This window comes from Mobula birostris, chromosome 15, assembly GCF_030028105.1.
Source record: "Mobula birostris isolate sMobBir1 chromosome 15, sMobBir1.hap1, whole genome shotgun sequence".
Classification (NCBI taxonomy): Eukaryota; Metazoa; Chordata; class Chondrichthyes; order Myliobatiformes; family Myliobatidae; genus Mobula; species Mobula birostris.
In genome coordinates this window covers 23934672-23951177 of record NC_092384.1, presented here as the reverse complement: position 1 = coordinate 23951177, position 16506 = coordinate 23934672, and the positions used below count along the sequence as shown (strand labels likewise).

General features: G+C 41.7%; 2 protein-coding genes across 6 annotated transcripts in view; both read left to right on the top strand.

Annotated features, from left to right (window-relative positions):
• The window catches only part of rspry1 (ring finger and SPRY domain containing 1), a 69693-nt gene extending 67793 nt beyond the window's left edge, over positions 1–1900 (top strand). For both annotated transcript variants that reach the window (XM_072279454.1, XM_072279453.1), the window contains one exon: positions 378–1900. In XM_072279454.1, the coding sequence (XP_072135555.1) occupies positions 378–474 (97 nt within the window). In that variant the 3' untranslated portion in view covers positions 475–1900. The remainder of the gene's footprint in view (positions 1–377) is intronic.
• A 91-nt stretch (positions 1901–1991) lies between these two features.
• The window catches only part of arl2bp (ADP-ribosylation factor-like 2 binding protein), a 45813-nt gene continuing 31298 nt past the window's right edge, over positions 1992–16506 (top strand). The window contains exons 1-3 of one of the 4 annotated variants that reach the window (XM_072279456.1): positions 1992–3134; positions 4547–4825; positions 15860–15921. In XM_072279456.1, the coding sequence (XP_072135557.1) occupies positions 3088–3134; positions 4547–4825; positions 15860–15921 (388 nt within the window). In that variant the 5' untranslated portion in view covers positions 1992–3087. The other 3 variants (XM_072279457.1, XM_072279459.1, XM_072279455.1) reach the window with 3 other exon arrangements.

Below are 16506 nucleotides of genomic sequence, written 5' to 3'. Positions count from 1 at the left end.
TGTATCTAATTGTCTCCGTTCTCGTTACTTATTACTATTTATCTATATTTGCATTTGTACAGTTTGTTGGCTTCGGCACTGTGGTTGATCTTTCATTGATCCTGTTCTAATTACTTTAGATTTGCCGAGTATGCCCACAGGAAAACAAATCTCAGGGTTGTATATGGTGACATATATGTACTCTGATAATTTACTTTGAAATTTGAATGTGGCAGTAACACTAAACCAGTACTTTTCACAGAGATCTCACAATATATTCTTGTTTTAATTTAGAATTAGAATTAAAAAAATAAAAATTAATGTTAATTTTAGTTCTATAGTCTTCTGGGCATTTTAAAAGAAAAAAAGCTTAACATTTTGGCCTTTGTTTTTTCCAGTGACCTTTGCATGGAATGTGCCTTGCAACTGGACACCTGTCCCTTGTGCCGTCAAGAAATAAAGACCCGTGCCAGGCTGATTTCACACATCTCCTGAATTTTTCTTTTAAAATCTGTTCTGATCAGTCATCATCATCATTAATACCAAGTGCTATCACATGGAACAATCGAGCTGGGACATGTATCTTAAAAGTGCAATGTGTGTGGATACTCGTATTACTGTATTAGCCAAGTGAGCCTAACTTGGCATAACTCCAGTGGAACAGTTTCAGCAAGGTCCCTTGTGTGCATGGGTACACTGCATCTGTATGGCTGAATTATAGCACTAAATTGGTGAAACAGGTATTGAGGGAAATGATGGAATAGTATGCTACAACAGAGTGCTCCTATAAAGCTGGATTGAGGAACATTTGTTAAGGATACTGGAGCACCGTAGAAAAGCCTAGGCTCGCACGATATCTGCCTGAAATGCTTGGCCTGGACATTAGCAATGAACGTCCCTCAGCTTGACGAGCGCAAAACAAAATTGATTTCAAAGATGCAAGTTCCAGCTTGTTTTGAGAATTAAGAATTATTTTTGTTTTGTTTTCCCCTTCTGGCTGCAGGACGATAATGCTCTTAATGCTGTACTTTTATTCAGCACCTGTAGCTCTGAATGGGTACAGGAGATTCCGAAAGATATATGCAAAAATGTTTGAATAATGAAATCTTCATCTTTACGTTATTACTTGTCAGCAGAAATGTTTACTTTTTATAGGCAGTGTTCCATGAGGCCCCAGGTATATGACAAGAGTAATGGTATCAACTTTTGCTGGAAAAATACATAGAACACTGAACTACTCAAAGCTCTGATTTGCCAATTGGTACAATCTGAGATGTAATGATTCCAAAGAACATTTTTTTTAAACAAAACATCTGTGGTAATTAACATACTTAAATTTTGTTTTGAGCACAGCATTTGTAATCCGTACACAAAATCAAGCCTTGTAGATAGCAAAATTATAAATTATTTATTTAATACAGTACATGTTTTACAGATCCAAGATGTTTTCATCCACCTTTGTCCTTAATAATTGCATTTACTACATTTTGTAATGCAATAGATTTTGGCTTTCTCCTCCTAATTTTCTACTGGACCAGGAATGCACGTGCTGATTAATTATGAAACTGGTATTTTGAATACAGTGCAGTTGAAAGAATTCTCGCAACTGATAAATCAATATGTGCCACAAGATTCATATTAAGCAGTTTGGGAAGTAATTGTTAAATTATTGGGTGTGAAGAAATAGCAGCAAAGCTATTTTGGATTGATTTGGTATGTCATGTTTTATTGTTGGAGAATTTGGATTTAAATGGTGACCCGATTATATTGTACTGTATTAAAAGTACTGTGGAAAAATTCACTACATTCCTGTTTACTGCTGTACAAAAAGGAAAACAAATAATGGTATTCTTAGCCCAATGTCAAGTACCAGAACACCTGGTGTTTCAGTTATTTGCATAATAAAGTTTGAATATTTAAAGACTTGACATTTATTAGCACTGAGTAAAATGTACATTAATGTTTGGGCCACATGCACAAGGTATTTCTATATAATTTCGTCTGTTTGCATAATCGGGTCAGAAAATGTACAGTTTCCTAATTTAGATATTACAAACTTTGTTCTTTCCATCTTTTCATGCTACCAATGTAAAACATACAAATGAGTAACCTGAAATTAGTTTGTTGAATATTGTGTTGAAAGACTTTGCATAAATGTCTGTTGAAATGCAGTCCCTTATTTATTTTAATGTTGTTTTCCTTTTTACGAAATGATGCTCATGACTGCATTTGGGAGGAGGAGCATTTCAGAGAAGAGTGAAAATAACCTCTGCAAATTGTTGAGAATTCTTCTTTTTTGTGTTTTCTTAGTACCTTTATATCAATCTTGTCGTATGAACATAGTGATTTTAACAGCACCCACGTGGTTCTCTGGGCAATGGATAAGGTACTGGTCTGCAGTAAATGCCAACAAGTTAGGAAATGGTCAATATTCTTAACTAGCCAAATAGCCTAGCAAAGACTTCCTAGAAGTAATGATGCAGGGCTAACCAGATGTAAAATCCTGTTTTGTTTTGTTTTGTTTTTGCTTTGCACATGTGCTGTTTTGTACCATTGTCATCACTGTTGAAGCAGGATTATTTTTGAAATTGAACCAGGAATCTTTGAAATCACATTATCTTGACTTAGATTATGTGAACTTTTGCAGCAGTTGTACAGCACCCAGACATAAAATTACTAAATTACAAAAAAGTGCAAAAAAAAGGAATAATGAGGCAGTGTTCATGAACTATTTGGAAATCTGATGGCAGAAGGGAAGAGGCTGTTTCTGAATGGTTGAACATTGGTCTTTTGTGCCATCTTCTCCATGGTTATGATGAAAAGAGGGCATAGCTGGAATGGTGAGTCATTAATAAAGGAATCTGCTTCTTGAAGTTGTTCTCAATGGTCAGGGTTGTGCTTGTGATAGAGTAGGTTCAGTCTATGGCTCTCTGCAGGTTCTTGTGATCCGATGCATTGGAGCCTCCATGCTAGGGTGTAATGCAATGAATTAGAGTGCTCTCCATTGATAGATACAAAAATTTGTAATAGTCTTTTGGTGACACAAGTGACTCTAATGTAGTGGGTACTTAAAAGCATGATTTTTTTTTCCCACAAGGTACTCTGCAGATGTTGGAAATCCAAAGTAATACGCACAAAATGTTGGAGGAACTCAGGTCAGGCAGCCTTTTTTCCCATTCTATTTTCAGAAGCCTTCAGTCCTGGAATTTGTTCAGGGAGTCTGTGTCTTGGTACTCTCCATCTTTTGTTACAAGCTTGTAAATTCCATTCAGATGCTAGAATCTATAATGAAATACACCGTAAGAGAACATCTTGAAAAGAATGATATGATGGAACAGAGTGGGCATGGATTTTTGGAACAATTGACTAGTCTGAAGTTATTTCAGGATCTAATTAGTAGAATAGATAAGGGGGGGAGAACTACATTATTTCATATATTTGGATTTTTATGTACTTGTACTCACATCACTGCAGGCGGGCATGCACATGTCGCAGGTTTTTAAGAGCAAGTGCCACATTTTTTTAATGAGGGGATTTGAATCCAGGAGGGAGTAAGTCCTATTGCTTGACTTATAGCTGGAGTATGAAAATGTTTATGAATGACGATTTTGCTTGGGATGTGATTCTAGGCGGAGGGTTAGGCATTTCTTTGCCCATAGTGGGTCATGTAGTTAAGAAATATTACTGTAGCAGGAAGTTCTTGAGCCACATACGCTTAAAAGAGAAAGTCCTGCTCCCTTGTGGTAGAAAGTGGACATGGACAGGCACTGCGCAGAGCAGGTAATGTAACCAAGTTGGGCAGTCATGAATAGTACATTCTCTGCCCTAGATGAGAGCCCATAATGTTCGATTGCAAGATCACAATTATAAGGTATTATCCAGTTAAGGTGGCAATTGACTTGTACATCAGTTGATTTGCTCTTAATTTATGTTATTAGAGATGTGTGATAAACATACTGAGTATATTATTTGGTGGAGTGTAGCTGGCACCAGACAGGGTACTGAAAAAATGCAGAACTATTTTGCGCATTCATGATTCTGCGGCTTGGAAAAGAAACAATACCTTTAACATTTTAAAAGTGGCAGTTACTTGGATGCTTCATGAGTTAAATAGGAAACCAGTCTGAGAAATGTGGATGCCGAAGATGGGAAGTGTGTATGACACTCAGATGCCAGGAATGCCCCAGGCATCACCTGCATTCCTTATCGCCCCCTCCTATCTTATCAACTCTTTCCTACACCACTCCTCATGATCCTCCGACACTTTCCCCAAGCTCCACCTACTCTCTCTCAAACCCTCTTCCCCAGCTCTCGGTCTCCTAGCAGCCTCCTCCCTATCTTTCGGCCCTCAGTCTGCCCTTCGTCACCCTTCCTGCCCTTTCCCTGTAGCTCTTGCACTTTATTCCGCATTATTTTATCGTTTTGTACTTCCCCAACGCACTAATGATTTGATCTGTATGATCAGCATTTCGCAGACAGGCTTTGCACTGTATATTAGTACACGTGACAATAATAAGCCAATTCCAATAGCCCTTTTTTCCCCTCTTCCCTCCCCGGCCCGGTGCAGCCTGGGTTCAGCCCGAACAGTGCGACAGCCGGAAGGTTGGCGGACGGCGAGCGGCGTGGTGACGGCCGGCCATAAAGCAGCTTCGGGTAACTATCTCCACGAACAGAAAGCGAGCGGATGGACGCCGCAGTCGCTCAGGGTCTGTAGGAGCCCGGCCTACAGTCTGAGCTCGGAACCCAGCGGCAGGGCCGCCGTTGTAGCGCGGACAGTGGCCGGGTGGGACCGGTACTTCCGTTGCTCTGGAGAGGAGCCTTTCAACAATGGCCTGGAAGGCGCCAGGTAGGAGCGAGCACCGTGCGCCGGACCGTTGGCCCTCACCCCACCGTCCTCTCCCCACGTCCGCCACCCCCCCCCCCACTCAGGTGGGAACGAGTGCCTTACACCCTCCGTTTTCCCCAAGCCCCAGGTGGGGACGATCACTCAGTCCTCGACCGCCTTCCCCACTCGGATAGGAACAAGCCCCCTGCGCCCGGACCGTCTTCCTCCCCACTCCCCACTGGGTGGGAACGAAAGCCCTGCGCCCGGTAATGGTGTTAGCAGAACCCCCTGTTAAACAGGCTTGCAATTCTCTCAATAATTCCAAAGCTTTCCGCAAGGTTGGCGTGTTTTACAATTTAGTGTATAGGTGTGATGAAGACATTTAAAACAAAATTCTGATTTTGAGTAAGTGATTGCTGTAACCAATAATTCAAATTTTTGTTTTCATCATTTATTAACATCCTATGATGTTTTGTTGGCATTTTAGTTCTTTTGGAGTTCTGTTACATTGATATAAGAAAATTATACCAGTCAATTTCCCCACAAAGAGGAATGAAATAAATCACCAGGATTCTAGAGGGCAGGGGTTCCCAACTGTTTTTCCGCCATGGACCCCTGCTACTAACCGACGGGTCCGCGGACCCTTGGTTAGGAACCGCTGTGCTCATCTTTTGAAAATGAAATGTCAGCAAATTTATTAGCAGTGCAGTATAATCTTTTACAATGATCTGTTGATGTCTTGTCAGATTCTTGAGTCCCTCGTTAATGAGGATGATTTGCTTCCATTCTAGTTCTAGAAACGTAGAAAACCCTGCAGCACAATAGTTGTGCAAAGTTGTGCCGAACATGTCCCTACTGTAGAAATTACTAGGCTAACCTATAGCCTTCTATTTTACGAAACTTCATGTACTTATCTAATTGCCTCTTAAAAGACCCTATCGTATCCGCCTTCACCACCGCTGCCAGCAGCCCATCCCACGCACTCACCACTCTCCAAGTAAAAAACTTACCCCAACATCTCCTCTGTACTTACTCCCCAGCACCTTAAACCTGTGTCCTCTTGTGGCAACCTTTTCAGCCCTGGGAAAAAAGCCTGTGACTATCCACACAATCAATGCCTCTCATCATCTTATACACCTCTATCAGGTAACCTCTCATCCTCTGTCGCTCCAAGGAGAAAAGGCCAAGTTTACTCAACCTGTTATCATAGGCCATGCTCCCCAATCCAGGCAACATCCTTGTAAATCTCCTCCGCACCCTTTCCATGGCTTCCACATCCTTCCTGTAGTGAGGCAACCAGAAATGAGCACAGTACTCCAAGTGGGGTCTGACCAGGGTCCTATATAGCTGCAACATTACCTCTCAGCTCCTAAATTCAATTCCACGATTGATGAAGGCCAATACACCATACGCCTTCTTAACCACAGAGTCAACCTGCACAGCTGGTTTGAGCGTCCTATGGCCTCGGACCCCAAGATCCCTCTGATCCTCCACACTGCCATTAATACTATGTTCTGCCATCATATCTGACCTACCAAAATGAACCACTTCACACTTATCTGGGTTGAACTCCATCAGCCACTTCTCAGCCCAGTTTTGCATCCTCTCAATGTCCCGCCGTAACCTCTGACAGCCCTCCACACTATCCACAACACCCCCAACCTTTGTGTCATCAGCAAACTTAGTAACCCATCCCTCCACTTCCTTATCCAGCTCATTTATAAAAATCACAAAGAGTAAGGGTCCCAGAACAGATCCCTGAGGCATCCCACTGGTCACCGACCTTCATGCAGAATATGACCTGTCTATAACCACTGTTTGCCTTCTGTGGGCAAGTCAGTTCTGGATTCACAAAGCAATGACCCCTTAGATCCCATGTCTCTTTACTTTCTCAATAAGCTTTGCATGGGGTACCTTATCAAATGCCTTGCTGAAATCCATATACGCGACATCTACTGCTCTTCCTTCATCAATGTGTTTAGTCACGTCCTCAAAAAATTCAATCAGGCTCGTAAGGCACGACCTGCCCTTGTCAAAGCCATGCTGACTATTCCTAATCATATTATCCCTATCCAAATGTTCATAAATTCTGCCTCTCAGGGTCTCTTCCATCAACTTACCAACCACTGAAGTAAGACTCACTGGTCTATAATTTCCTGGGCTGGCTCTACTCCCTTTCTTGAAAAAAGGAACAACATTCACAACCCTCCAATCCTCCGGAACCTCTCCCATCCCCATTGATGATGCAAAGATCATCGCCAGAGTCTCAGCAATTTCTTCCCTCACCTCTGTAGTCTGGGGTACATCTCATCTGGTCCCGGCGACTTATCCAACGATGCTTTTCAAAGCTCCAGCACATTCTCTTTCTTAATATCTACACGCTCAAGCTTTTCAGTCTGCTGAAAGTCATCACTACAATCACCAAGATCCTTTTCCACAGTGAATATTGAAGTAAAGTATTCATTAAGTATCTTGCAAACAGGAGGAAATCTGCAGATGCTGGAAATTCAGGCAACACACACTTTGGAACGCAGCAGGCCAGACAGCATCCATAGGAAGATTTGGTTTGGGCAATAATTTTGTTAAGTGGGTGAAGGTTCTTTATAATGACCCTCTGGCTGCGATTGTCACCAATGGTATTAGGTCAGATAATTTTAGTATTCTGAGAGGTAGCCGGCAGGGCTGCCCTTTATCAGCACTACTTTTCACACTAGTGATTGAGCCATTGGCAGAGGCTATTCGGTGAGACTCCAGACATGGGACGAAAGTCACATAAAATTACATTGTATGCGGATGATGTTCTATTCTTATCAAACCCTGCTATATCGGTGCACCACCTTATACAATGCATCAATTCATTTAGCGCCTTTTCAGGTTATAAAATCAACACTCAAAAACAAATAGTTTTCATAAAACATGGTAATCTTCTCTACAATATGTAGATGTAAACCTGTCTGCTATACTAATAAGGGCTTTTGTATAGGATGTGATGATGATGTCTATACTTTGATGGAAGTGTTCTGATAGCTGATATCTGTGAGGGGAAGAAATGTGAATGCATCTGGAAATTGAAAGTTTTAGAACAACAACATAGAATAGTACACCACATTACAGGCCCTTCGGCCCACAATGTTGTGCCGACCCTCAAACCCTGCCTCCCTTATAACCCCCCCACCTTAAATTCCTCCATATACCTGTCTAGTAGTCTCTCAAACTTCACTAGTGTATCTGCCTCCACCACTGACTCAGGCAGTGCATTCCACGCACCAACCACTCTCTGAGTAATAAAACCTTCTAATATCCCCCTTGAACTTCCCACCCCTTACCTTAAAGCCATGTCCTCTTTTATTGAGCAGTGGTGGTGCCCTGGGGAAGAGGCGCTGGCTATCCACTCTATCTATTCCTCTTAATATTATGTACACCTCTATCATGTCTCCTCTCATCCTCCTTTTCTCCAAAGAGTAAAGCCCTAGCTCCCTTAATCTCTGATCATAATCCATATTCTCTAAACCAAGCAGCATCCTGGTAAATCTCCTCTGTACCCTTCCAAATCTGTACCCTTTCCAATGCTTCCACATCCTTCCTATAGTGTGACGACCAGAACTGGACACAGTACTCCAAGTGTGGCCTAACCAGAGTTTTATAGAGCTGCATCATTAAACTCTATCCCTCGACTTAAGAAAGCTAACACCCCATAAGCTTTCTTAACTACCCTATCTACCTGTGAGGCAACTTTCAGGGATATGTGGACATATACCCCCAGATCCCTCTGCTCCTCCACACTACCAAGTATCCTGCCATTTACTTTGTACTCTGTCTTGGAGTTTGTCCTTTCAAAGTGTACCACCTCACACTTCTCCAGGTTGAACTCCATCTGCCACTTCTCGGCCCACTTCTGCATCCTATCAATGTCTCTCTGCAATCTTTGACAATCCTCTACACTACCTACAACACCACAAACCTCTGTGTTGTCTGCAAACTTGCCAACCCACCCTTCTACCCCCACATCCAGGTCGTTAATAAAAATCACAAAAAGTAGAGGTCCCAGAACAGATCCTTGTGGGACACCACTGGTCACAATCCTCCAATCTGAATGTATTCCCTCCACCATGACCCTGTGCCTTCTGCAGGCAAGCCAATTCTGAATCCACCTGGCCAAACTTCCCTGGATCCCACGCCTTCTGACTTTCTGAATAAGCCTACCGTGTGGAACCTTGTCAAATGCCTTTTGTTATGCTGAGCAAAATAAATAAATTTATCATCAAAGTCCGTATGTCACCATATTCAACCTTGAGATTTGTTTTCTTGAGGGCATACTCAGTAAACCCAAGAACCATAATAGAATCAATAAACAACGCAACCAACGGGTTGGACAAACAACCAATGTGCAAAAGACAACAAGCTGTGCAAATACGAAAGATAAAATAATAATAAATAAACAATGCTCCTACAATAAATCATGGTTAAATGCTATCTTGCTGCTTGATACCTGATCACTGCTGTGCTGGCAGATTTTATTTGAACCTAATACCTCTGAGAGTAAGGTAACACATGAGCAATAATGTATGTAAAATACTGTACTCAAGCATGAAGACAGACACAGACCAGGCCCTTGGGGCCCCCAGTGTCTGTGCCAATCATGATGCCAGTTTAAACAAATCTCATCCGTCCCTTGGTGCATTCATGTGCCTGTCTAAATACTTCTCAACTGTTGGTTTCGTATCCGGCTTCCACCATCTCCCTTGACAGCGCATTCCAGCTATTTATCACTGTGAAGAAAATATTTTCCCCAGAAACCTCTTCAAACTTTCCCCCTCTCACTTTGTCTGTGCTATCTAATATTTATTTCTACCTTTGGAAAAAGACTGTGTCTGCGCTATGTATGCCTCTCCTAAATTTACACACTTCTATCAGGTTGCCCCTCATCTTACAGTGCTCCAGAGAACACATTCCAACTTTGTCCAACCTCTCATTAGAACTCATGCTCTTTAATCCAGGCACCATCCTGGTGAATCTCTTTTTCATCCCCTTCAAAACCTGTACATTCTTCCTGCACTGCGGTAACCGGAACTGCAATGAATATAACCTACCCGAAGTCTAATACAGCTGTGTGTGACCTTTGTTAATCATTGCCCTGACCAATAAAGGCAAGTATTCCATATGCCGCCTTTACAACCCTATCTACTTGTGTTGCCACTTTTAGGGAGCTGTGGATTTTCACCTCAAGTTCCCTCTGTATCTCAGTGCTTCTAAGGTCGTATCATTTACCGTATACTGCCCCTTGCATTTGACCTCCCAAAGTGCAACAATTGATATTTGTCCAGATTAAACTCCTTCTGCCATTTCTCCATCAATATTACTAATTGATCTGTATCCTGGTGTATCCTTTGATAACCTTCCTCACTGTCCAGAACTTCACCAATTTTTGAGTGTTTACACATTTATTCATCGGCCCATCAAGTCATTTATGTAAATCACAAACAATAGAGGCCTAGCAATGATCCCTGTGCAATACTACTGATTGTAGACCTCCAGTTAGAATAACACCCTTCCACCCTTTATTTTTATTGTCAAACCACTTTTGAATCAAGTCTACCAAATCTCCAGGGATCCTTTGTGCCCTAATCTTCTGGATCAGTCTACCATGAGGGACCTTGTGAATGTAAAGTCCACGTAGGCAACATCCACTGGCCTAACCTCATCAGTTATGTTTGTCACCTCAAAATATGTCAATTAAATTTTTAGCACCTATAGCACTCCAGCTCAAAACGCCACACTGACTATCCCTTATAAGTTCATGTTCTTTCAAATGTGAATAGATCCTTCCACTAATGTAAGTCTCACTAGCCTAGAATTTCCGATTTGTTCTTACTGCCCTTCTGAACCAAAGGAATCGCATTGGCTATTATCTAGTGCTCTGGAGCCTTATTTGGGGCTAAAGAGGATACAGTGATCTCTGTCAAGGCCCCACCAATCCACTGTCTGTCAATAACCTGGGATAGATCCAATCAGGCTCCAGTAACTTGATATCAACATTCCCTAGAATATCAGCATATTTCCATATCCCTCTCCCTGGTGAATACTGATGCACATCTGATTCTCGGCATAAATCCCCTCTTATGTCCTTCAGTGTCCTACCTTCTTGTTTTTAATGTATGCATAAAATGCTTTGGATTCTCTTCAATCCAATGTGCCAAGGACATTTTATGACCTGTTTTAGCCCTCCTGATTCGCTGTTTAAATTCTTTCTTGCTTCATTTATGTTCCTCAAGGGCCTTGTCCAATTTCAATTTCCTAAACTTGCATTGGTTTTCTTTTTCTGTTTGATTAAATTGAAAATAGGCCCTGTCATCCAAGGTTCCCAAGCCTTGCCTTCTTGCCTTCCTAAGGATGTGCACTTGCCCAATAACAATCACTCCCAGTCTACAGTCCTCTGCTCTTGCCTAATACTGCGGTATTTGGCTTTCCGCCAATTTACCACTTTCCACTGAAGTCCAGACTTAGTTGTATTCATAACTATTTTAAAATTTAAAGACATCACTTTTCCCAAAATGTTCTCCATGGAAACTCCAATCACCTGGCTAGGCTCATTTCCCAATACAAGGTCAGTACAAGAGAAAAAACATAGTACTTTATGTTAATTATTGTTATTACCAGAGGTTGATTACATTAGCCATGACATTTTTTTCATCTTAAAAGTAGCTAATTACTCATGAATAAATACTGACATTCTGAAGCTAGTAGCCAATTCAGATTCCATGCAACCTTTAGCATCTAATGAAACATGTACAACTGCCCCAAGTTTCTTTATAAAATGCTTTTTGCCTATTGTAACTAGTAAGTATACAGTAAGTGCGTTAATGGACACAGATAGACATATAATCTGCCAGGTTTGATGGATATGATGGTTTGGGTACCTTTGGAATGTTGATTATATGTCACTAAGGCTCTTGGTGACATTTGAAAAGAAGTCTGCTTTTAATTCTTACCTAATCTGATCCGCCATGTTGGCTAGAGTGAAGTTTGTGTATACCAGCAATTAACTTTGAAGTTTTCTGACATTGCATCATTCCATGTCTTTTGCTGAAGAATATACAGAAAATGAGCGAGTCGCACTCTGATAGTTCTTTGTTTCTATAGTTCTTTTTGGTACTGGAGATCAAGTCGTAGAAATGGAAGATACAGAAGTTGAAAATCTTGCCGTGTCTATGTAAGTAATAATCTGCAAGCCTATAAATCACTCTGCTAAACTTATAGGACGTTATGAATTCTGGATTCAGAGCATTTTAGAATGTTTTTTTAATAGCAATAGACACAAATGGTTATTTGATGATCATATATTGTTCTGATTACATTTTATGGTAGATTTGGGAAGAGAGAACTGGAGGCTATGGTATGATGGGCGTACCTACAAAAGTCTGTGAAGGTATTAGGATGTGAGGGATGTTATAAATCCATTCTGGATCCTTCCCTTACAAATATTGGAACAGGATACACAAAGTAAAATTTCTTTTTCAAGCTTATCTGGAATTTTGTGTCCAGGGCTCATCTTCTAGGAAAAGTGGCATAAAGGGCAGATAGATAATTGTTTAGCAGATGGAGGTTCTAGTCAAGTAGAGAGATAGATAAGGGCACTGTCTTAAAGGGCAGATAGATAATTGTTTAGCAGATGGAGGTTCTAGTCAAGTAGAGAGTTGAGAACAACTGGCGTTTTTCAAAGTAAATTTTAATGATGATTTTCAAAGAGGATTCATGAGACTGGGAGTGTTTGAATGATCTTTTCAGGGAATCTGTTACACTGAAAGGCCCCCTGTGTCTTTTTTTATAAGACTTGCAGTGAGTTTATGTCAAAATGCTTTACTGCTAACATTTTTATGATTTGTTTGCAATCATTTAATTTTGGCCTGAAATTGCTGATAATTATGTGGGGTTGATTTTAAACTGCACCATTTTTTTGATTCAGCATGAACGGCAAAATGCACCTAATATATAGGAAGACATATCAAAGTTGGTGGTGAACGCAGCAGGCCAAGCAGCATCTGTAGGAAGAGGTGTAGTCGACGTTTCAGGCCGGGACCCTTCGTCAGGACTAACTGAAGGAAGAGTGAGTAAGGGATTTGAAAGTTGGAGGGGGAGATCCAAAATGATAGGAGAAGACAGGACCACTCTGCTCCGTCTAGCGGAATTAGTCCTTACTCTTAATTTCTCCTTTGGCTCCTCCCACTTCCTCCAAACTAAAGGTGTAGCTATAGGCACCCGTGTGGGTCCTAGCTATGCCTGCTTTTTTGTTGGGTTTGTGGAACAATCTATGTTCCATGCCTATTCTGGTATCTGTCCCCAACTTTTCCTTCGCTACATCGACAACTGCATTGGCGCTGCTTCCTGCACGCATGCAGAACTCGTTGACTTTATTAACTTTGCCTCCAACTTTCACCCTGCCCTCAAGTTTACCTGGTTCATTTCCGACACCTGCCTCCCCTTTCTAGATCTTTCTGTCTCTGTCTCTGGAGACAGCTTATCCGCTGATGTCTACTATAAGCCTACTGACTCTCACAGCTATCTGGACTATTCCTCTTCTCACCCTGTCTCTTGCAAAAATGCCATCCCCTTCTCGCAATTCCTCCGTCTCCGCCGCATCTGCTCTCAGGATGAGGCTTTTCATTCTAGGACGAGAGAGATGTCTACCTTTTTTAAAGAAAGGGGCTTCCCTTCCTCCACTATCAACTCTGCTCTTAAACGCATCTCCCCCATTTCACGTACATCTGCTCTCACTCCATCCTCCCGCCACCCCACTAGGAATAGGGTTCCCCTGGTCCTCACCTACCACCCCAGCAGCCTCCGGGTCCAACATATTATTCTCCATAACTTCCGCCACCTCCAACGGGATCCCACCACTAAGCACATCTTTCCCTCCCCCCCCCCTGCATTCCGCAGGGATTGCTCCCTACGCAACTCCCTTGTCCATTCGTCCCCCCCCCCATCCCTCCCCACTGATCTCCCTCCTGGCACTTATCCGTGTAAGCGGAACAAGTGCTACACATGCCCTTACACTTCCTCCCTTACCACCATTCAGGGCCCCAAACAGTCCTTCCAGGTGAGGCAACACTTCACCTGTGAGTCGACTGGGGTGATATACTGCGTCCGGTGCTCCCGATGTGGCCTTTTATATATTGGCGAGACCCGACGCAGACTGGGAGACCGCTTTGCTAAACATCTACGCTCTGTCCGCCAGAGAAAGCAGGATCTCCCAGTGGCCACACATTTTAATTCCACATCCCATTCCCATTCTGACATGTCTATCCACGGCCTCCTCTACTGTAAAGATGAAGCCACACTCAGGTTGGAGGAACAACACCTTATATTCCGTCTGGGTAGCCTCCAACCTGATGGCATGAACATCGACTTCTCTAACTTCCGCTAAGGCCCCACCTCCCCCTCGTACCCCATCTGTTACTTATTTTTATGCACGCATTGTTTCTCTCACTCTCTTTTTTCTCCCTCTGTCCCTCTGTATATACCTCTTGCCCATCCTCTTGGTTCCCCCCCCCCCCGTCTTTCTTCCTGGACCTCCTGTCCCATGATCCTCTCATATCCCCTTTTGCCTATCACCTGTCCAGCTCTTGGCTCTATCTCTCCCCCTCCTGTCTTCTCCTATCATTTTGGATCTCCCCCTCCCCCTCCAACTTTCAAATCCCTTACTCACTCTTCCTTCAGTTAGTCCTGACGAAGGGTCTCGGCCTGAAACGTTGACTGCCCCTCTTCCTACAGATGCTGCTTGGCCTGCTGCGTTCACCAGCAACTTTGATGTGTGTTGCTTGAATTTCCAGCATCTGCAGAACTCCTGTTGTTTGCTAATATATAGGAAATAAGTTTAGGAAGTTCAAAGTATGAGGTTGTCTGAGATTTGAGTACATCAAAATCTTTGGGAATGCGAGAGTCGAGGAAAGCATGGCATTTTAGTAGAACACTGGGAAAGGGATAGCGTGGTATTTGGGAGCACTGAGAAGGAAGTAATAGAATTTGATTGTATTTGGTGAAAATGGATAGCATGAGAAGTTTTGGAAAAAGTTTTTTTAAAGATTAGATTTGTCACATGTACATCAAAATATACAGTGAAATGCATCATTTTGCATCAAATCAGTGATAATTATCCTAGGCAGTCTGCAAATGTTATAACGCTTCCAATGCTAACATAGCATGCCCACAATTCATTAACCATAACAGTATGTCTTTGTAATGTGGGAGGTAACTGTAGCACCCAGAGGAAGCCTATACAGTTACGGTGAGAACGTTCAAACTCCTTATTGACAGCAGCAGAAATTGAACCACAGTCTTACAGCTAGCACTGTAAAATGTGGCATTAATCGCTTTGTTACTATACTACCCTATGGGAATATTCCCAGGCAAAATGTAGAAAGATGCTAACAAAGCATGGTGGTGAGCCGTCTAATGTGAAACTTGATAATTACCGCATTGTACCTGCCTCCTTTCTAAGGAATAGTGACAATAAGATGTCAGAACAGAATTAGGCCATTTAGTCCTTTGTGTCTGCTCCACCTTTTAATCATGGCTGATTTATTTTTCCCCTCAACCCCATTCTCGGGCCTTCTTCCCGTAACCTTTGACACCTTTACTAATCAAGAACATATCAACCACTGCTTTAAGTACGCCCAATGCCATCTGTGGTAATGAATTTTACCGATTCACCACCCTCTGGCTGAAGATACAAATCTATCATATTATAATGCAAGTCCAATAAATGTCAGGGTCCAAAAATGAGGTGATTAAATTGAATGAACTACTCAAACTTCCTTAAGCTACACATGGATAATTTGTCTCAAACAGCCAGGATTTTAAACGTTTCCGAGGAGCTCACAGAAATATCCTTCTTTAACTAATGCAGTTTGGCAGAGTCACAGAAAGTACATTACCAATCAATAGGAGGAGGTATGATTCACTGCCCTTTGCTGGAAAATGGATATACATTTTAACAAATAGTGATATTGTATAATTATGCATGAATTGCAATTTAACTTGTTGCAATCTCTTATCCAGTTCATCTGATGTTGATGCCGAGTTTGATGCGGTCGTTGGGCACATAGAAGATATTATTATGGGTAGGTGGAGACAATATTATAGAACCATCTGGATCTCAATTTCAAAATTTGAATTGAAGATACTAACAGGTTCACACCTACTTACTCTGAATTATTGTTTTTACAGTGCAGTGCAAAAGTCTTAGTCAAATGTAAAAATAAAATTCTGTAAAGCAAAGATGCTTTCAAAAATAATGAAATGAAAAGTTTCTTTCAAAAAAATACAATGAAGAACAGTAAGCAGTTTAAAAAAAACTATGTAACTGCATCGGTCCAATGAAATAATGGCCATGCACAATACAGATGTCCTTGAAGATTTATTTTTATTTCTCTCTCTCTCTCTCTCTCTCTCTCTCTCTCTCTCTCTCTCTCTCTCTCTCTCTCTCTCTCTCTTCAGTAGACATAGTGAAAACTACAAGAAAATAAAAGGCATAAAAAGTTTGAAACATACATCTGTCTTTTAAAGTCTCTCAAGCTAGTGTTCGCCAATAAACGGCCCCAAAACATGTCAGCACAACAAAAGTGTGCTGAAATCAAATAAAGTCACTAAAAACATATCACACTGTCCATGTAAAGGCACATCAACAACATTATATAAAACAAATA